Below are 22,257 nucleotides of genomic sequence, written 5' to 3' on the forward strand. Positions count from 1 at the left end.
AGTTCTTGGGTGCTGCACTTTAGAAAAGATGTGAAAGCATTGGAGAGAGTGCATAAACTTTCATGAGAATGGTTCTAAGGATGAGGAACTTTAGTTATGAAGATAGATTGGAGAAGTTGGGACTGTTTTCCTCAGAGAATAGAAGGCTGAGAGGAGATTTGGTAGCTGTATTCAAAATCATGAAGGGTCTGGGCAGAATAGGTAGGGAGAAAGCGTTTCCACTCATGAAAGGATCGAGAACAAGAGGGCACAGATTTAAAATAATTGGCAAAAGAAGCAAAAGCAACACGAAAAACTGTTTCATGTCGTGAGTGGCTGGGGTTTGGAATGCACTGCCAGAGAGTGTGGTGGAGGGCATTCAGAAGGGAATTAGACTGTTATCTAAAAAGGAAGAATGTGCAAGGTTACAGGGAGGAGGTGGGGGAGTGGCACTAGGTGAATTTCTCAGTCGGAGAACTTGTGCAGACACGATGTGCGAATAGCCTCCTTCTGTGCTGTAATAATTCTGTGATTCTGTCCTGATAACAGAGGTGCCCAACAGTATGAAAGGTTGATAAAAATAAGGAGAAACTGTAAATAATTTTAGATTTAGAGATACAGCACTGAAACAGGCCCTTCGGCCCACCGAGTCTGTGCCGACCATTAACCACCTATTTATACTAATCCTACACTAATTCCATATTCCTACCACATCCCCACCTGTCCCTATATTTCCCTACCGCCTACCTATACTAGGGGCAATTTAAATGGCCAATTTACCTATGAGATACTGTTTCCACTGGTTGGCAGGTTATTAACCAAAGGATACAGATTTACAATAATTGGCGGAAAAAAAGAGAGGAGAAATGTTTCTACGCAGTGAGTTATTACGATCTGGAATACAGAGATGTGGAAGCAGATTCAATGGTAACTTTTGAAAGGGAATAGAATAACTATTTGAAAAGGAAACATTTCCAGGGCAATGGGGAAAGAGCAGGGAAGTGGGACTAATTGGATAGATGTTTCGAGGAAGGCCCAAATAGCCTGCAGTGCTGAATGGTTCTTTGAACCATTAGCATCTATTCACAGATTTCAACCCCAACACCTTCCTCTCCCATAGTAAGTTCACAATCTTAAATGCACCTGATAAATGGCAAAGAGCCAAGGTAAACAGACAGAGCTAAAGGAAGATCATGATATGGCCAGCTCACCAGGCAGTTGGAGAAGCACAAAAAGAGGGAAAGAAGGTAAATTTAATCAGAAACACAGCTCCAAAAAAAACAAACTGTCAACTACATGATCCATGCAAAAACTCTCTACAGCTTGACATCCAGAACAGCACTCCCCCACACTGGTAATGTCACGTTTACATCACAATACAAATACACTGTCCAGGTGTCATGGTATTTGCATACTCAGCAGGTGTTTTGTTTACCCTCTCTGCACCTCCTTAATCCACAAAGTGGTATTTGTAACACCCAAGATAAATTGGATTGGAATTTCTCCAGTACCGACCTACAGAGAGGGGTCATTGAGCTATACAGCACAGAAACAGGCCCTTTGACCCACCGGCCATCAAGCCTATCTATTCTAATCCCATTTTCCAGCACATGGCCTGTAGCCTTGTATGCTATGGCATTTCAAGTGCTCATCTAAATACTTCTTAAATGTTGTGAAGGTTCCTGCCTCTACCACCCCTTCAGGCAGTGTGTTCCAGATTCCAACCACCCTCTGGGTGAAAATATTTTTCCTCAAATCACCTCTAAACCTCCTGCCCCTTACCTTAAATCTATGCCCCCTGGTTATTGACCCCTCCGCTAAGGGAAAAGGTCTCTTCCTATCAATGCCCCTCATAATTTTAGATACCTCAATCACGTCCCCCCTCAGTCTTCTCTGCTCTAAGAAAAACAACCCCAGCCTATCCAGTCTCTCTTCACAGCTGAAATGCTCCAGTCCAGGCAACATCCTGGTGAATCTCCTCTGCACCCTCTCCAGTGCAATCACATCTTTCCTATAGTGTGGCAACCAGAACTGTACACAGTACTCCAGATGTGGCCTAACTAGCATTTTATACAGCTCCTTCATAGCCTCCCTACTCTTATATTCTATACCTCGGCTAATAAAGGCAAATATCCCATATGCCTTCCTAACCACTTTATCTCCCTGTGCTGCTGCCTTCAGTGATCTATGGACAAATACACCAAGGTTCCTCTGACCCTCTGTACTTCTTAGGGTCCTACCATCCATTGTATATTCCCTTGCCTTGTTAGTCCTCCCAAAATGCATCACCTTACACTTCTCAGGATTTAATTCCATTTGCCACTGCTCTGTCCATCTATATCATCCTGTAATCTAAGGCTTTCCTCCGCACTACTTACGACACCACCAATTTCCGTGTCATCTGCGAACTTACTGATCATACCTCCTATATTCATGTCTAAATCATTAATCATTAACACAAAAGTCCGAGTGTATCAGGCCTGTGTCCTCAGTACCTTGCTCTGCGGCAGCGAGGCCTGGACAACGTATGCCAGCCAAGAGCGACGTCTCAATTCATTCCATCTTCGCTGCCTTCGGAGAATACTTGGCATCAGGTGGCAGGACTATATCTCCAACACAGAAGTCCTTGAAGCGGCCAACACCCCCAGCTTATACACACTACTGAGTCAGCGGCGCTTGAGATGGCTTGGCCATGTGAGCCGCATGGAAGATGGCAGGATCCCCAAAGACACATTGTACAGCGAGCTCGCCACTGGTATCAGACCCACCGGCCGTCCATGTCTCCGTTATAAAGACGTCTGCAAACGCGACATGAAATCCTGTGACATTGATCACAAGTCGTGGGAGTCAGTTGCCAGCATTCGCCAGAGCTGGCGGGCAGCCATAAAGACAGGGCTAAATTGTGGCGAGTCGAAGAGACTTAGTAGTTGGCAGGAAAAAAGACAGAGGCGCAAGGGGAGAGCCAACTGTGCAACAGCCCCAACAAACAAATTTCTCTGCAGCACCTGTGGAAGAGCCTGTCACTCCAGAATTGGCCTTTATAGCCACTCCAGGCGCTGCTTCACAAACCACTGACCACCTCCAGGCGCGTATCCATTGTCTCTCGAGATAAGGAGGCCCAAAAGAAAAAAAGAAGAAATCATTAATGTACACTACAAACAGCAAGAGTCCCAGCACTGATCCCTGCGGTACACCACTGGTCACAGGCTTCCAATCTCAAAAACAACCCTCAAGCACCATCCTCTGCCTCCTGCCACTGAGCCAATTTTGGATCCAATTTGCCAAATTGCCCTGGATCCTATGGGCTCTTACCTTCTTGACCAATCTCCCATGTGGGACCTTATCAGAGAAGACAAAGTTTTGTGGGGGTGGGGCAGAACGGGAGAGAAAACTAAAGAAGGTTCACAATCAACAGAATAAAACAATCTTCTAGAAAATCAGTACAAGAACATAAATAGGAATAGGCCATACAGTCCTTCAAGCGTGCTCCATCATTGTTGATCTACTTTAACTCCATCTTCCTGCCTGATCCCCACAGAGTCCAGAAACCTATCAATCTGTCTTGAATATACTCAATAACAGAGTGTCCACAGTCCTCTGGGGTAGAGAATTCAAAACAGTCACAACCCTTTCAGTGAAGAAATATCTTCTCCTCTCAGCCCTAAATGGCTGACCCATTATTCTGAGATTGTGACCCCTAGTTCTACACTCTCCAGCTGGGGGAAACGGCCTCTCAGCCCCTACCCTGTGTTACGACCGAGGCGGGAACAATGCACTGTCGACTCAGTCCCATCACTCCACAGGTCACAACATATTATTAAAGTTTTCCACCCAAGTGGAAAACAGCCAAATTAGACACTCTAGTAACCCCAGAATAAAACAGACCAAACCAGGTATCTTTAAACAACAAATTAACTATTTATTAAAAACTAAATCTTAAACCCTATTAAGATAAACCTATGTCTAAAGACCTTATAACTTCTGATTTTAATCTAACTCCCCCATTCACACACTTACACTCAGAAATAACAGTAATTAATCGGTTTTAAAAGTGGTGTTTTTAAAAATTAGCTGTTTCTTAAGAATTAATAAATAAGTCTTTGCGGGTTATGTTTAGTTTAGAGATACAGCACTGAAACAGGCCCTTCGGCCCACCGAGTCTGTGCCGACCATCAACCACCCATTTATACTAATCCTACACTAATCCCATATTCCTACCACACCCCCACCTGTCCCTATATTTCCCTACCACCTACCTATACTAGGGGCAATTTATAATGGCCAATTTACCTACCAACCTGCAAGTCTTTTGGCTTGTGGGAGGAAACCGGAGCACCCGGAGAAAACCCACACAGACACAGCGAGAACTTGCAAACTCCACACAGGCAGTACCCAGAATTGAACCTGGGTCGCTGGAGCTGTGAGGCTGTGGTGCTAACCACTGTGCCGCCCATAACCCTTCGGGTTATGTTCCCGAAGGATGAGGTATTCTAATGTGGAAATAATCAAATGCTATTTGAAGCATTCACTTGATGAAGCAGTCTGTTTTTTGATATGCATTCAAACTCTTCAGCTACAGCAGGCATCAACAGTTCCTTCAGCAATACCAAATGGTCTCTTGAAACGGTTATTTCCTCTTTAGGCAATTAATTCGGCCTGTAGCTCATTGTAGAATTTCTGCTGAGAAAGTATAGATAGCTCTTTTCTCTTCAGTACACTTCGCTGGTTGAGACCTATCCTTCCTTAGATATGGAGACCAGAACTGTACACATTACTCCAAGTGTGGTCAAACCAAAGCACCTATCTACTTGCATTAAAGCTTCCTTACTCTTGTACTCCAACCCCCTTGGAATAAAGCCCATTCTTGGGACCACCCAGCTTACACTTTTCGATAAACGTACTTTAAAAAAATCATGCAAATACTACCACCTCCAACATAGTTTTATTTAGTTCATAAATCAAACATTACAATGAGACTAGGTATGTGACAACATATATTGAACAACTTGGCCAGACGTCACCTCCTACAAGACCATCCTGTTTCATTAGTTTTCTTAGTCCTCCGATGACAGCATCAGTCAGGAGTGAGAGTGTGCAGGCAGACAGGATGTGCAGTAGAACTCAGTGTGCAACAAATAGAGGTGATCACAATCCAGGACAGTGAGTGTACAAAGCAAAAATAATACTTGTATTTATAAAGCATTTGAGCCTGATGAAACTACTTAATGCTTCATACAGAGTGACTGGAGTGTAGTGGCTGGTAACAAGAGAAACTTGTACTTATATAATGCCTTTAATGTAGTAAAATGTCCCATGGTACTTCGCAAGAGCGTTATCAAATGAAATTTGACACTGAGCCAAATAAGGAGATTCTAGGGCAGGCGACCAAAAGCTTGGTCAAAGGATTCGGTTTAAGAATCGTCTTAAAAGGAGAAAAAGGTGAAGTGGGTATGGAAGGATTTCCAAGTTTAGGGGCCAGACAGCTGTAGGCACAGCCACCGATGGTGGGGCAAAGAAAAGCAGGGAAGCGCAATAGGACAAAAATTGGAAATACAGAATGAGCTCAAGTTTACAGAAGGTGGAAGATGGAATGGTGGCCAGTAAAGTGTTCTAATAGCTAAGGTTTGAGGTATCTAAAACATGGATGAGGATTTCAGCAGCAAATGGGCTGAGGCAGGGGCAGAAACAGGTAATGTTACATGGACAAAAGCAGCAGTGATTCCGCACCAATGATATCCCCCAGTGAAATGAATGACCAATTTGATTCGACAGTGTTGGTTGAGATTGGAATGTTGGCCAACGCTCTTCCTTCTCCTCTCTGCATGTTTAATGTCCAGTGTCAGTTGAGTCCTGCAGTGGGTCACACATCAAACTTTAAACTCTTATGTACTGGGCTGAAACCAAAACTGGGATGGAAGAAGGATGAAGAGAGATGGAGAAAAACAAGACAAAGCAATCAGTGCACAGACAGAACGCTAACTTGTTTATTTTTACTTTTCAGATGCCGAATGGCCTGCTGTGTGTTTTTGTTTCTTGGTTTCATCACAGATCCTAGTGAAAACTGGCGCCAGCACAAGGCTGATCATAGTTCAAGAGCATCACAAACTTCAGACCAAGGTCCATCTAGTTCACCTTCTTCAATCCTGGTAGTCACATGATGCAAGAATGGGAGTTGTTGACTAATCACAGTGATCAATCTCTATCAGTATACAACAGACCCAGACATGAGGTGAGGAAACCCCCAGTGCTGGGGAGCTCTGGGAACCAAAGGTCCAAAGTCACTTGTCCCTCCCAAGCAACCTACACTCACCACGTCAGGCTTCAAATTCCTCATATACTCTATCCAAAAATGTTATTTTCTGAAATAAAGCTATCTAATTTGCATTTGATCAACTAGTATTCAAAATGAGTGCTGACATCACTGTGTCATCCAATGAGCCTGACATGCGCCGGGACCTTGCAGCAAACAGACTATTTAAACAGTGTACCCAAGAACTACAGCAAACAGTGCTCATGACCAAAACTACACCAGAGCCTGCCGGTAAAAGCAGGATTATTTCTCCAGTGAGTGGAGGAAAGTTACATAATGCAAATTATGTGTGTAAAAGCAATCCCAATCGCTTCCAGGAGTGATTAATGGGGGAATTTTCCAATCATCTTCCTTCTGGTTGTGACTTGTGGTGTCACTATTGGCAACTATTAGTATTTAATCGGTTTGCTCAGGTGCCACAGAGATGAGAAGTAGAAAAGTTTACGCTGATTCAATAGGGGGATCTTTTCTGAGGCTGGGGCTGAGAACGGAGCAGAGCAAACTTTGTTCTGCACCGAGCCAGTGCTCAAAGAGGAGAGACATTCCATTCCCAGCACCAACATCTCCCATCGGGAGACCCAATCATTTATTCCTCATCAAAAAAAATTCAAAGAGAAAAAAAAAACAACTAACACTTTGGTTCTCTGAGCACAACTCGATCATCTTCTCCATCGCTGCCCATCCAGGTCCATGCCAGCTCGAGAAAAACCCACCAAAACGCACAGCAAGCCATTCCCGTCTCCTAAGGTGCACCAGTGTATTACCTGGACTCAACACAGGATAGAGAGAGTTTGGATTCCAAACGTCAGGAGTCAGACCAAGCACAAAGATCAATTGGTGTCAATTTTATTTGACTGTCCTGAGGCTGGGGAGAGGACCCTGTCACAGGGAAAGTAAAAAGGGGAAAAACATTGCTCTCACACACACACAACACACAAAACATAGATATAGAGAGACACATACATAGTTACACAGTCTGTGACATAGATAAACACATATTTTTCAAGTATCCCCATGTGTTAGGAGAGATGAGAACACCTCCATTTTTAGTATCCCATCGATAGTGAATCTCAGTATTTATTATCCTTCACTCCCTCAGCGATGTCCACTCATGTCTAGTGTTTCACTGGCTGTGTGCACGTTGGGCTCTGAGTCACCCTGCGCACGGTCCCTGTGCGCTCTCTCCTTCTTACCGAGCTCCTCGAGATCTGGAAGCATAAACAGACATAGATCAGTTTTCATGTTGAGTTCTGGGGTACCAAGGGCTTGCTGGTTAGGTGGTGTTTACAGCAGGTAAGTACTGTCAGCATCAGGTTACTGGAACCCAACTATTCTTGTGCACCTGAAGTTACAGTGCCTGTGATCTCTGCACCCGATTTTGTACCTTGCACTAAAATAGTACCTTTAGCATTACAACATTGCAAAACGCTTCATAGAGGAGTTGTAGCAGAATTAGAAGAGTTGACGTAAATCTTGAACGTTTTTAAAGGCTAATTAGGGAGGGGCAAGAGATCACTGAAAATACTGCTACTGATGGAAGTTCGTATACAGCAGGAGACTAGAGTTGGAGGGCATGTATGCAGGACTAGAAGTTGGGCCACAGACAGATCTGTAAATAAAACAGGGATTTGGAATTCAGTATGGTGTGAAAGTCAAGGAGGACTGGAGTGAAGGAGCTCTTCTGAGGTTGGGACTGAGGCAATGTAGAGGGAGCTTCACTCTACATCTGCCTGTGCTCCTAATAGTTTCCTGAAATAGGAAGAATTCCATTCCCCACAATTAAAACCACCTTTTTTTAATTCTTCTTCCCAAATGCAAATGCTGCTGCTTTTATTGCCCATCCCTAGTTGCCCTGAGGCCATTAGGAGTCAACCATATCGTATGGGACTGGAGTCAAATGTAGGCTAGACAGTGTGGGGGTGGCAGATTCCCTTCCCTAAAGGATATTGGCGAACCAGTTGGGCTTTTATGACAATCCACAACTTTTAATGTTATTTTAACCGGTACCAGCTATCAGATGAACTTTCAGTCATCCCATGCTCCTCTACACTCAGCCTTTAAATGCCTTTGCCTTTCAACCATACTTTGTGCCAAACTCCTAATTCTGCTAGAATCACCAGATTCACTAAACTCAATTCCCAACTTGCCATGGTGGGATTTAAACACATAACCTCTGGATTGCTACCCCACTCCCATAAGCACAAGGCTACTGTACCAGACCTTGATGAACACAAACACATTTCTCCTAACCTCTCTCCTCCTTAGTGACAAATTTAAATTGATGGCTCCTTGCATCGCACTCTAACTAGAGGAAAGCCTCTCTATTCATAATGTTAAAACCCATCATAATTAATTAAATCTCCTCTTAGCTTCTCTGCTCCAGGTGAAATAGTCCCAGTATCTAGAGTCTCACCTCGTAACTATAGTTTCCCATCCCAGTTACTGATCTGGTGAATCCATACTGTATACGGCTCTCAATGGCTTTCATGTTCTTTCCATAATGGGATGCCGAAAATTACACACAGTGCTTTAAATGTAGCCTAAACATTGGTTTATATAAACTGATCACTGAACAGCGCCTCATCGGCCCCATAGTACATTATCCACAGATTATTTTACATTCAAGGGGCAAACTGACATATTAACCATTTCTTGCCAGGATCAACCTTTATTGAGCAGGAGTTTCTTTCCTCCTATCAGAAGTTTTGCTTCAAACCCACGTATTTCTTTTTATTTGTTCTTCGGATGTGAGCATCACTGGCAAGACCAGCATTTGTGTCCATCCCTAATTGCCCTTGAACAGAGTGGCTTGTTAGGCCGTTTCAGAGGGCAGTTAAGAGTCAACCACATTGCTGTGGGTCTGGAGTCACATGTTGCTCAGACCAGTTAAGGACGGCAGATTTTCCTCCCTGAAGGACATTAGTAAATGTTGGAGGTCTATTTATAAATACCGTAGTGTAGCAATATGAAATGATTGCCAGTATTTTCTAAAATTCAAGTGATTCACCCTTCTCAGCAAATAGCTTTTAAGTACCCATAGATTCAAATTCTTGATTAGATCAGAATGTCAAATGCTGTTTTGGCTGTCATGTGATTAAGCGATGGTCGAGGAACGATCAAAGACTTATTTAACATTTTGAGATGGGCAGCTCAGTGATTAGTTAACTGAAGAGCATCTCAGCTCCTTATTGTGGATTTCCACAAGAATGACACCAGATCTTGATGCCACTCTAAAGAGGGTGACTGGCTGCATTGTTCACGTTAAGCCAAGAGGGCATTAAAAAGAGGACATGTTTGGTTTCATTATTGTAATGCATCATCATGATAGTATAATTGTCATATTAAAAAAGGTTTTATATTCATTTACACAAAAATGTATCTTCATTTTAACTGTTCATTTCTTGAGCATTTATGGCTCCCCATATAATTTCCATATCCAGATGGGACCCTCTGGCTGAAAAGTTTGCCTACCCCTGTTCTCGGTGGTAGAAGTTGTGGATTTGGAAGCTGCTGTTCTAAGAGATGGTAATATTACTTTAATCAAAATTTGAGATTGAGACTTGGATCCAATCCAGGAGCATGGATAGTTTATACAGGTGTACAGAAAACTAACCAAATCTGACCAGCATGCATTGCAAAGGCTAAAAGGGCTTTCTGAGCTAAAGTAACTTGTTAACAGCTGAAAGCTGTTTTTATTACAGATAGAGTGTCACTGGTGAAAAAAAAAACTTTAAAGCGATGGAATGTTTAGCAAAAAACAGAAAAGTTGTAAAAAAAAGTCAAAACCAATAAACAGACATATGTTTTGCTTTGATGCTGAGTTAGAACTTTGGAGAAGCTTCAAGTACACAAAAACATGGAGCCATGGTGTTTGAAAACATGAAGATAAGAGACTGAACATGTTTTAAAGGTGCTAATTTAGCTGGCCTAAGTGGTTCATAGTGTTTTGAAAAGCTGCGAGAGAGCGAAACAAACTATCTTTGATTGATGATGTCAGAGTTTTCCTTTTGTTGAAATGCAAAGAAACTAGAAATTCTGCAAGCAACAGCTTGTAAGAAGTAATTCATTTTAGCGACTTGGGTTGTTTAATTGTCTTGTGGTTTTAAAATATGAGAGCAGGGGAAGAAGTTGCTGTTATACTTACTGATAAATATCTTGAAAGCATCTATAACATCTACGAGAGGTGATGAAATTACTGAAGGAAATGTAAACATATGCTGACTATTAAGGCAGTTTCTAATATCATAGTTTGAACAGAGTACTAGATGCCTCATTAGCCAGTTGTAGTTTAAGATGGATTTTGATAGGACAGTATGATCTTGTCAATGAAATATCCTGTGCACCTTGGAAAGAAAGGTATAGATACCATTGCAAAGAATGATTTGGTGCTTCAGCCAAGCAACTTAGTCAATTGCTGAAGAGTATGATCAATGGGAGGTGACCACTCACTGGGTGATTGTATATATAACTCCTTGTTACATATTTGTGACTAACGGGTGTATTGTATTGCTAACTGGTATTCCTACTAAACCTAGGAAAGACATCAGTGTTTCATTTGGGATTTGAGTGTTGTCTCATTATTTCTTGTAATTCTTGAATTCAAACAGTAGAGTAATCGGTCAAGGGGCAGAAGGTTACTTCTTACACTGTTCAGGGAGCCTTGGCAAGTTGCTGCAGTGCATCTTGTAGATGGTACACACTGCTGCCACTGTACACTGGTGGTGGAGGGAGTGAATGTTTAAGATGATGGACACAATGCCAATCAAGCAGGCTGCTTGGTTTTGAATGATGTCGAGTTTCTTGTCTGTTGTTGGAGCTGCACTCATCCAGGCAAGTGGAGAGTATCCCATCACACTCCTGACTTGTGCCTTGTAGATGGTGGACAGGTTTTGGGGAGTCAGGAGATTAGTTACTTGCCGCAGAATTTCCAGCTCTGACCTGCCCTTGAGTATTTATATGGCTGGTCAGGTTAAGTTTATTTTATGCGTCAATGACTTCAAGGTCAGGTGCCCAAACCCACACACAATAATCAAGTGTGGTGTCACCAGTTATCAATCTTTACACCTGGCATCAAATGGCCTTCAGATGTCGCATAGCTTTTGTTCAACATTGCTAATAATGTTGCGTCAAGGTTTTTAGGAATGGTTGACGATTGCCCCCGAATCCTTTTATTTCTCCACCTTTGCCGATATCGCTGTCATGTATGTAAGTTTATCATGTTCTGATCCAATATGCCACCGTTCAATTATCTGCATTACATTCCATTTGCCATTTCTTAGCATCCACTTAATTGGCCAGATGTCTTTTACACACTCATTGAAGAGGAACAATTTTTCTTGTTGCTATGCAATGGACATCTTAAACATGTTCAAAAACATTTACGATTTCATTACATACAGACACCACAGAAGTTATTTTCAACTGTCTCTATATAACTTGGTGTCATCAAAAAAACTGTACAAATTACAAGTATCGCACATATTGCTTATGTAGAGTGTAAAAGCTGTGACAGTTCCAGAACTGACCCTCGGGGAGCTCTACAAGACACTGTGTCCAGAACAGACCACCTGACCTTTATCCTCATCCTACTGTTTCTTACTGCCAAGCCAGCTTTCGATTTAGCTAATTTGCCATTAGTTTACTGAGCTTTATTTTCTTTAAAAGACATGTCCCACTTCGTTAAATGCTTTCTGAAAATTAAATAAACTGGCTAAGCTTTATTCAATAGTTTGACAACCTTCTCAAAGTATTACAGTAGACTAGCGGAATTTTGCTTTTAAATCCAATGCTATTGCTTAAAGCTCTACATGAGTTTCTTAACTTGAACCAAAAATTAGATGTGGTTAAGCACTGTAAACATTGTCCCTAGGAAGGGCAAAATAAGCCACTGTTCCTGTTGGTGATCATCATATGTGCTGGAAAATAACTGGACTGGAATGTTGGGAGGACAGATTCAGCTGTGATGCCTTGCATGCCTGAATGGCCTCACAGTCGAGACTCGCACATGACCCACGAATAACCACTTGGGCGAAGTACTGGAATCACACCTTCAGCAGAGGATGGAATGCACTTGGACAGGGGATCAAAACAGTAGAAGGGACACAGGCATTAATGGTCATAGCCAAGTTTCTGAGGAAAACATCTTCCTCACTGTGAGCTTCATTCATACCAAGACTGTATGTGTAACCTAGACTCAGACAACACAGAAGGCAGCCAATCGTGCTTGTGCTGGCTCTTTAAAATTAAATATTATTTCCTTTTCAAGAATATACACAATTCCCGTTCAAAAGTCACCAGTGAATCTGCTTCCACCATGCTTTCAGGCAATGCATTCCAGATCATAACAATTTAGTGTTAAAAGAAACATTCATCTCCCCTCTGTTTCTTTTGCCATTTATCTGACATCCTCTGGTTATCGACCCTCCTGCCAGTGGAAACAGTTTTCCCCTAACTACTCTGTCAAAAACCCTTTGTTATTTTGAACACCTCCATTAAATTGCCCCTTAACCTTCTACGCGCTAAGGAAAACAACCCCAGCTTCTCCAGTCTCTCCACATGACTGAAGTCCCTCACCCTGGCGCTATTCCAGTGAATCTCCTCTCTGCACTCTCCCCAATGGAGAATACTGTTTTTATAGTTACCAGCAAGCAACAAAGGAGACTGGGAGCTGAAGGTATCCATCAGAATTTTATACAGCGACATGCAACTGGCGATACTTACAGTACAATACGGCACACTTTATCTTTTGGAATCCATTCTCTTTGTCCAGCCTGACATCAATGCCGAACACAAAGCGAAGCTCCTGCGGATAATCCTTCCGTTCCAGCTGCTTGCGGACAGGAATGACCCGTCCGTTGGCTGCGGGAGATTCAGACAGTGCCTGCTGCATTTGGTACCGGCACCAGGGGTCCTTGAGAAAGCTGGGTGTGATGACTAATACCCAGCAATGGCTCTCCTTGACGGCTTGGCACAGCTCGGTGCAGATAGAGCCCCCTGGGGTTGAGTCCCTGAACTGCAGGAAGCAACGCAGACTGTCTGGGTGCAGTTCCAGAAAAGACACCAGGTCCTGTACGTACATTATATCGTCCTCAGTGTGACAGACACACACGTCATACTCTTTACTCCATCGGGCACTGCTGTCGAGTTTCCGTGAGGGAGTGACAGGCAGTGAAGAGGCGCCGATGGACTTTGGGTCTCCACAGGAGCTTTTTGTTCTGTCACTTGTCTGAGGGTTGGAGCCAAGGTTCGACCTGGGGCTGGGGTTTGGGTTCCTATTCCTCTTGAAGTCTATGAGCCGTCTGAAGAAGCCTGTGGATGTTTTTTTAAAAAAAAGAGATGGTAAAGTTAGTTGGTGACTTTCCTTATTCTCCCCTCCCATCTCAAGTTACTGGCTGTCACTGGGGTACAGTTCCATGGCCACCAGCTCCACCTAAGTGGGCATTCACATGACAGCTTGGACTGTGAGTGCAAACAAGCTATTTGACCACTGGGACTTCACAGCCAAGATTGATCCGATTCTTATCTTGCAAGCGTACATAAATATGCTCCAGACTGGGACGAATGCTGGAGAACCATTGCTGAATTTGCTTTTCCAATTTCAAAAGGCACCAAGATCAACTTTAACATTTTCATCCCATAGTGCTGGCTCAACACAGTTGGGACCTTCCTACTCTATACACCACTTCAGATGGTACATCAGCCTACAGTGTTTGCCAGATCATTTTTATTCTTGTTATTTCCGTGTAGTCCCCGTAAACCATACACCATCTCTAGCAAGGGGTTTTCCTGTGGCTCAGTAGTAACACTCACCTCAGTCAGAAAATTGTGGGTTTAAGCCCAACTCCAGGAATTTAAGCACAAAATCCAGGTTGACAGTCCAGTGCAATAGTGCGGAAGTGCTGCACTGGCTGAGGTGCTGTCTTTCAGATGAGAGGCCCCGTTTGCCCTCTTGGTGGGCGTAAAAAATTCCATGGCACTATTTTGAGGAAGAACAGGAGAGTTCTTCCCTGGTGTCCTGGTCAATCAACTAAAAGGGATTATCTGGTCATTATCACTTTACTGTTTCTGGGAGCTTGGTATGCATGAGTTGGCTCCCGCGTTTCCTACATAACAGTTGCTTTACTTAAAAAAGTACTTAATTGGCTGTAAAGTACTTTGGAACATCCTTTGGAACAAATGCAAATACTTCTTTTTCTGATGGAGACAGTAACTTGCTGCACAGATAGTGATCTGTGTCTGAGCACCCAATAACCTCAACGATTGGCCCAGCTCACCCTTGGCACCGTTTGGTTTCACTGGGTAGGTCTACAGATCCGTGTATTTTAACACGATTCACTTACGAGCCATCTGGTGCCGAGTAGGGCCCTCACTCATACATCACACAGGCAGAACGCAATGACAAATTTAATCCTCAACGAAAATGGAAATAGTTTCTTCTTGAAGCCTCAGTCCTTGTCAGCAGAAGATCCTCCTGTATAAACATGGTTGCATGGAGGCTTCATCTATACTGCAAGAAAGAACCAAAGAAGTTTTGACTAAAAAGCTGCTGATTGCAAAACTGCCTTTAACTCAGCACTAAACCACCAAGAGGCTCCAGGAGGACTAGTATGAGAGACGGAATAGCTTTATAGTGATGTGCTAGAATATTAATGAGACAGTATAGAGGGAGCTTTACTCTGTACCTAACTTGCACCATACCTGCCTTGTGGATTATGTCTCTTCCTCCATCCTCCCAATATTTCGACTTTTACTGGAGCACAATCACACAGGCACTGAGCACCCATTGCTATTTCACCCGTGCCCATTCTGTTAGTAATTTGAGTGTCCAAGAAACTGACTTTAAAGCCGTATCTGGCAGCTGCAAGCAAGATATTTGCCTACTGCCAATGACAGAGTTACAGGGAAGCAATTGAATTGCTCCAAATAGTCCATGGTTTGGGAAAGAGAGATTAATCTGTACACCTACTGTATTGAAGTCACACTTTCAGACCTTAAAGGGCAAACATTTAGCAACCCTGCAGAAAAGCTATTGTGACAATCTGTTTTATAGCTATTTTTAAATTCTCAGCTAGAAAAACTGATGAGTAACTGAGCAAAAGGAATCTGTTCAAACCTCAACTGTGCTGTTGGCTGTTCTAAGCCAGGGAGAGTTTCTCATTATTTATCAAAAGCCTTCATAATTTTGAGCATCTATTAAACCTCCCTTTAGCCTTCTCTGCTTCGAGGATAACAATCTCATCTTCTTTAGTCTCTCTACATAACTGAAGTCCCTCATCTACATCATAGAATCATACAAGATAGAAGGACATCAGTCAGCCTATTGTACCTGTGCTGGCCCTTTGAAAGAGCTATCCAATTAGTCCCACGCCCCTGCTCTTATGCCTGCAAAATTGTCCTTTTCATATGTATGTCCAATTCTCTTTTGAATGTGACTGTTGAATCTGCTTCCATCGCCTTTTAATAGGCCTATATAATATGCTATCACTGAATGGATCAGCACGGGGAGTTGTTCAGTTCCCCAGTGGGTCTAAGTGGAATAAGCCAGTCTCTATTACAACTCCATATGTATAATAGCTTTCCAATATATCATATACAAAGGATTTACCAGGTAGGGAGGGCAGCCAGGCTACTACTAGGCCTCTGAAACCAGACCCCAGGTGCTGCACTCAGATAACTCACTCTCTGATTGTCCTGTCTTTCCATCTTGAGCATTTTCTGCTACACTCAGGAGGGGAAGCAGAACTGTTCCACGGAACAGAGCTTAATGCACAGTCTGAAACCGAAACCCGTATGCTGACTGTAGAAAGCCCTGGAAAACCTTCAGCTGTAACACTGCTCAAGTGTAATCCCACATTGGAAGGTCACATAGGTTCTACACAAAAGGTCAACAACAGTTCTTCAGAAGTGAAATTAAGACTCCACACACAGCCTCCTTTCTCTCAGGACTTCAAAAGGTCCTCCCTCCATCACACAGGTTTTCTTAAATCCAAAACTTGACATCACTAAAACATAGCTTCCTGATTTATCCACAGCTTCCAACCTCATAGTCCCGCAACCCCAGACAGCCCGCTTCTACCTCCTTCCCAAAATCCACAAACGGGACTGTCCCGGCAGACCCATTGTGTCAGCCTGCTCCTGCCCCACTGAACTTATTTCTTCCTATCTAGACTCTATCTTTTCTCCGCTGGTCCAGTCTCTTCCCACCTACATCCGTGACTCTTCTGATGCCCTACGTCATTTTGATAATTTCCAGTTTCCTGGTCCCAACTGCCTCCTCTTCACTATGGACGTCCAATCGCTCTACACCTCCATCCCCCACCAGGATGGTTTGAGGGCTCTCCGCTTCTTCCTGGAACAGAGGCCCAACCAGTCCCCATCCACCACTACCCTCCTCCGCCTGGCTGAACTTGTTCTCACATTGAACAACTTCTCCTTCAACTCCACGCACTTCCTTCAAGTAAAAGGTGTCGCTATGGGTACCCGCATGGGTCCTAGTTATGCCTGTCTTTTTGTGGGATATGTCGAGCATTCTTTGTTCCAGTCCTACTCAGGCCACCTCCCCCAACTCTTTTTCCGGTACATTGATGACTGTATCGGTGCCGTTTCCTGCTCCCGCCCCGAACTGGAAAACTTTATCAACTTTGCTTCCAATTTCCACCCTTCTCTCACCTTTACATCGTCCATCTCTGACACTTCCCTTCCCCGGCTTCTCTGTCTCCATCTCTGGGGATAGGTTGTCTACTCATATCCATTATAAGCCCACCGACTCCCACAGCTACCTCGACTACACTTCTTCACACCCTACCTCCTGCAAGGATTCCATTCCATTCTCCCAGTTTCTCCGTCTCCGACGCATCTGCTCTGATGATGCTACCTTCCATGACGGTGCTTCTGATATGACCTCCTTTTTCCTCAACCGAGGATTTCCCCCCACTGTGGTTGACAGGGCCCTCAACCGTGTCCGGCCCATTCCCCGTACCTCTGCCCTCAACCCTTCCCCTCCCTCCCAGAACCGTGACAGGGTTCCCCTTCTCCTCACTTTCCACCCCATCAGCCTCCATATCCAAAGGATCATCCTCTGCCATTTCCACCACCTCCAGCGTGATGCCACTACCAGTCGCATCTTCCCCTCCCTTCCCCTGTCAGCATTCCGAAGGGATCATTCCCTCCGCGACACCCTGGTCCACTCCTCCATTACCCCCACCACCTCGTCCCCGTCCCATGGCACCTTCCCCTGCAATCGCAGGAGGTGTAATACCTGCCCATTTACCTCCTCTCTCCTCACTATCCCAGGCCCCAAACACTCCTTTCAGGTGAAGCAGCGATTTACTTGTACTTCTTTCAATGTAGTATACTGTATTCGCTGCTCACAGTGTGGTCTCCTCTACATTGGGGAGACCAAGCGCAGACTGGGTGACCGCTTTGCGGAACATCTCCGCTCAGTCCGCAAGCAGGACCCTGAGCTTCCGGTTGCTTGCCATTTCAACACTCCCCCCTGCTCACGTCTGTCCTGGGATTGCTGCAGTGTTCCAGTGAACATCAACGCAAGCTCGAGGAACAGCATCTCATCTACCGATTAGGCACACTACAGCCTGCCAGACTGAACATTGAGTTCAATAATTTCAGAGCATGACAGCCCCCCATTTTACTTTCATTTTTAGTTATTTTTTCTTCTTTTTTTACATTCTTTTTTACAATCTTTTTTTTGCATTTATTTCATTTCATCTTAGTTTGTTAAGTTTGCTTAGCCACTGTTTTTTTTTCAGGTTTGCACTTGCTGCTGTTCAATATTCAGTGCATTAACACCTAATCTGTACTAATGCTTTGTCTTTCAACACACCATTAACATATTGTTTGCCTTTGCTCCATGACCTTTTGGTCAGCTATGTGGCCTGGTCCAATCTACACCTCCTTTGTTATCTCTTGCCCCACCCCCACCTCACTTGTTTATAACCTGTGACTTTTCTAATATTTGTCAGTTCCGAAGAAGGGTCACTGACTCGAAACGTTAACTCTGCTTCTCTTTTCACTATGCTGCCAGACTTGCTGAGTGGTTCCAGCATTTCTTGTTTTTATTTCAGATTTCCAGCATCCGCAGTATTTTGCTTTTATTCCTGATTTACCTTGTGGTCCTTTTCCTGCTCTTCCAACCTTGGCTGTAGGGGGTTTGACTTAGGTTCTTCAGTCACACTAAATCGACAGGTGATTTCAGAAGGATAGAACATCAATTCCTGACTTTGCAGAGCAGATTCTCTGCCTCCTCCTCCTGAATATCACAATTACTTGCTTGGTCTAGAAACAGGAGTGAAGAAAGGAACTCCACTGGGTCTGTGCATTACAAAACTTACTGAAATATTACAAAATGCTCGAGCGTGCAGTTAAAAACACTGAGCTGCTAAGCACATCCTTCCTGGTGACCCACAATTAGCAGCAGTTTCAGGAAGTACAGAAAAAGAATCAGGAAGTTGTAACTGGACACCAGCTGCAAGGTGCTTTCAAAAGAAATACAGTCAAAATCTTGGCTGGGGCAGAGATCGCATTTTATAGAAGGTAAGTGTCCTGAAGATTGGTTCCAATTGCCTGAGGGGTTCGGAAAAGAATTCTCCAGAGTATTTTTTCCCTACTGGCCCAAGATTTTTGCCTCTCTCAGGAGAGGCAAAAGGTGGAAGGAGGTGTTTAGTCATAAGATTTGATGACCAGCTGATCCTTTCTTGTCTGTCAGTTTTCAACTTGTGACAGCAGGGCATCATTTGACGCGAGCTCAGGAGACCTTTTAGATCATCGGTTACACTGCAGAGGACAGACATGTTGCAGACCTCACGGGCTGGCCTTTTGGGATATCTCATCCCAGGCTTGCTCACTGTCCCAAATGAGGAGAGAGGAACACTGGCAGGGGATCCAATCAATACTGAGGTTTTGGTATTGCCTGCTGGCTACGGCTGAAGCTATTCAGCCCTCAATATGAACTACCCAGTCTAACCCCCTTCCCCTGCTGGCTCCCCCACCCTTTAAAATTCCTCTTTTTTTCCAGCATTTAATGCTTTTTTGAAAGCAACCTCAAGATGTTCAAATTTAAAGACTGCATGGCTTTTTATGCAAACAGAACCTCAGCAATACCAAGTCCTTCATCACTATTACATTGAGAGACTATAATATTATAATCCCCACATGCAGAGAAAAACACATGTCAATATGTGGCTTTAGGAGATCAACTTGGCTCAGTTGGTAGCACTTGTCCGAGTCATAAGGCTGTGAGGTTAAGCCCCACTCCAGCACATAATCCAGGCTGACATTTCAACGCAGAACGGAAGGGGTGCTGCACTGTCAGAGATGCTGTCTTTCAGATGAGGCCCTATCTTCCCTGTGAGATGGATGTAAAAGGTCACATGCCACGATTGGAAGTGAGTGAAGAGTGCCCCTCAACCAACACTGCCAAAATTATAACTGGCCATTTATCTCTTTGCTAATTGTGGGACCTTGCTGTGCACAAATTGGCTGTCACACTTGTCTACATTACAAATTGTACTTCATTGGCTATGAAACACTTTGGCACGTCCAAAGGATGTGAAAGGCTCTATACAAATATAAGTCCTTTCTTCCTTTAAGGTCTGCCAGTTTAACAGTCAAAGGACTCACAAGTATAAACGATCCAACCTCTGACCAGCAGACAGCAGCAGAGAAACTTTATTGTGGGAAACCTGTCACACCACCTCCTGTGGCATACAGGATGTGCCGAGCCATTTCGATGTGTCATCACTGATACATGCTGACATGGGGCCACCAAATGTTAATGTCCAGCCTACAGAAGATACAATCTGCATTAAAAGGAGACATGTTTGATTTTATGTCAGATTTGGCACAAATAAAATAATTTCTAAAAATAATGCAAAAAAGAAATGAATGGTTTTAGGAGGAAATATTCAAAAGCCGATTGTTGAAGTGAAAGTGTGTCTGCATGTCCTCGTCACAGATGCAGAGGTCCTCATTGCTTCTAATGAGTGCACAGGAGACTGATAGAAAGTGAAATATCATAATATAAAAAGAAAGTGAGCCTGAGTTTAGTGGTGGCAGGCTCATCTCAGCGTTAGAAGGCTGTGATTTAAGCCCCATTCCAGAACTTCAGCGAGTGCTGCATTGTCGGTGGTGCTGACCTTTTGGCTGAACTCCCTCCTCTGCACTATCTCATCAAAAACTCCCAGGGCAGGAGCAGCACGGGTTAGATTCAGAATACCCCCACCCCCTCCCCCCCCCTCCACTGTCCCAACATGCTTTAGCGATAATCTTTGCTGATTTGCAAGGTTGCGGGTACTTTTCAGCTGAGGGATCTCCTGGTAGAAACTGCCCAACTCATGTCATGCGGAAACATTCTAGACAGCATATGTTGAGGATTTGCGTCCAGCAGTCTGTGCCAGGCTGGAGTTCTTGTTTCTTAGTTACAGCCACCCAGTCGCCTACAAGCGATATTTACAATAATATTAACCCGCTGCACGTAGTGAGCACTCACCTCCTTTTCCCCATATGTCCTCCTTTTCCCCATATGTGCATCACTTTCTCGCCACCACCTGAGCTGTATTCCACTGAGTCGGAGACAAGAGCTGGAGATCCTATCACTGGTCTCTCACCTTTAAAAAAAAACTGTTCCGACTGTGTTTAAATATGTTAGTGCAATATAATTAGAACTTTGTAAATCTGAGTAAATGTACACAAGTTTAAATTTGCCTTAATTTTCATCCAGAATGTACAGCACGCTTTAAAAAAAAAATGATTTTGACAAAGACTGAAACAAAACTAACATTAAGTCAGGGGAGTAGTAGTCCAGGTCCAGCCCCGAATCGGAGCACATAACCCGATCTCTGGGTCGATTCCGAGCGACTGCAAAAATCAAAGTCCCCGCAAGTCGCAACTCTCGCCTGTCCCGGGGCCCCCCGCTCTCGGTCGGACGCAAGCTGACCTGAACCCGGCCTCACCTATAGACGGAAGTTACTGCAAAGTTTTGTAACTTGGTACGGAGGTGACGCGGGTTCTCTGTCCTTTTTGCCCAACCTGTCTCCACCCCAAAGTCATGATTCATTGTAACTTATCAATAGCAAACTGCAGGGTGCGAAAGGGGAACATCTCTGTGACTATCATCCAGAAAGAAAAACTGGGTTAAAAGAAAAACTCAATACCCTCCTGCAGGCAGCATATGCAGAGCAATGAATTGAGTTTACTTGTTTTATCCAGTGAGCTCAATGTTACTAGCAAACGCTTTCTTTAATCTTAAAGCAAGAACTGGCACTGGACCACTTTCAAAACAAACAGTTATGAGCTTTCCGTAACCGATACATTTCTTTAATAGTAAACTTTTCTGTAAATATACAGAACAACCGATTATGCAAACGAGGTGCATGACCAACTAATGCTGTTGGTAGTACTGCTCGAAAGTGGAACGTTTATACCCACATGATTAAATAATATCCCATCCAGTCACTGCGCAGATCTGCCTACGTGGCCAAGTCGTCGACAGACGCAAATCGACAACTTTTGACGCATTTTGTTACCAGCCCAGCCTTTGAGTCTTAGTCTTAAAAGAACACAATGAACAAATAAACCTGAACATTTTTTTTACGTGTTTTCTCCTTTTCGGTGTGTGTCTCCAGAATACTCAAGACGATAAAGATGGAGATGTGGTTTCATACCTTTAATTGGATCACTAATTCTCAACATTAATCGTTGACAGCAGCAGATACCTGATTAAATTATAACAAGCCGACTGTATGCAATCTAGGGATGATCCTCGGGTCAATAGCCTGGCCACAGGTTTTCAGGATCACAATCCTAAAGTTTATGAAACATTCCAATAAGCGACGAGCTTTTTTGGGGGGCGGGGTTAAAATTTTTTGCATTTATCCTGGTGAGTGCATGCTTATTTTGGGCAATGGAATATTTTTACTCTCAAGTGTCTCAGCATGGAGCATGTTCCCAGCCAC

General features: G+C 43.7%; 1 protein-coding gene across 6 annotated transcripts; it reads right to left on the reverse strand.

Moving 5' to 3' along the window:
• Window positions 1-4,904: 4,904 nt before the first annotated feature.
• Window positions 4,905-21,872, reverse strand: tirap (toll-interleukin 1 receptor (TIR) domain containing adaptor protein). Of its 6 annotated transcripts, none has more exons than XM_068053804.1 (7): window positions 21,731-21,872; window positions 20,793-20,923; window positions 19,925-20,087; window positions 18,412-18,580; window positions 14,629-14,795; window positions 13,010-13,597; window positions 4,905-7,497 (listed from the first exon to the last, which is right to left on the reverse strand). In XM_068053804.1, the coding sequence occupies exons 5-7, from the start codon at window positions 14,660-14,662 to the stop codon at window positions 7,385-7,387; spliced, it is 735 nt and encodes a 244-aa protein (XP_067909905.1). In that variant the 5' UTR covers window positions 14,663-14,795; window positions 18,412-18,580; window positions 19,925-20,087; window positions 20,793-20,923; window positions 21,731-21,872; the 3' UTR covers window positions 4,905-7,384. The 6 variants fall into 6 exon arrangements, with proteins under 6 accessions (XP_067909905.1, XP_067909902.1, XP_067909906.1 ...); XM_068053801.1 differs by having other exon boundaries at window positions 20,793-20,932; XM_068053805.1 differs by lacking the exon at window positions 21,731-21,872 and adding an exon at window positions 21,499-21,700.
• Between the last annotated feature and the right edge of the window lie 385 nt (window positions 21,873-22,257).

The sequence above is a fragment of the Heterodontus francisci genome, chromosome 22, assembly GCF_036365525.1.
Source record: "Heterodontus francisci isolate sHetFra1 chromosome 22, sHetFra1.hap1, whole genome shotgun sequence".
Classification (NCBI taxonomy): domain Eukaryota; kingdom Metazoa; phylum Chordata; class Chondrichthyes; order Heterodontiformes; family Heterodontidae; genus Heterodontus; species Heterodontus francisci.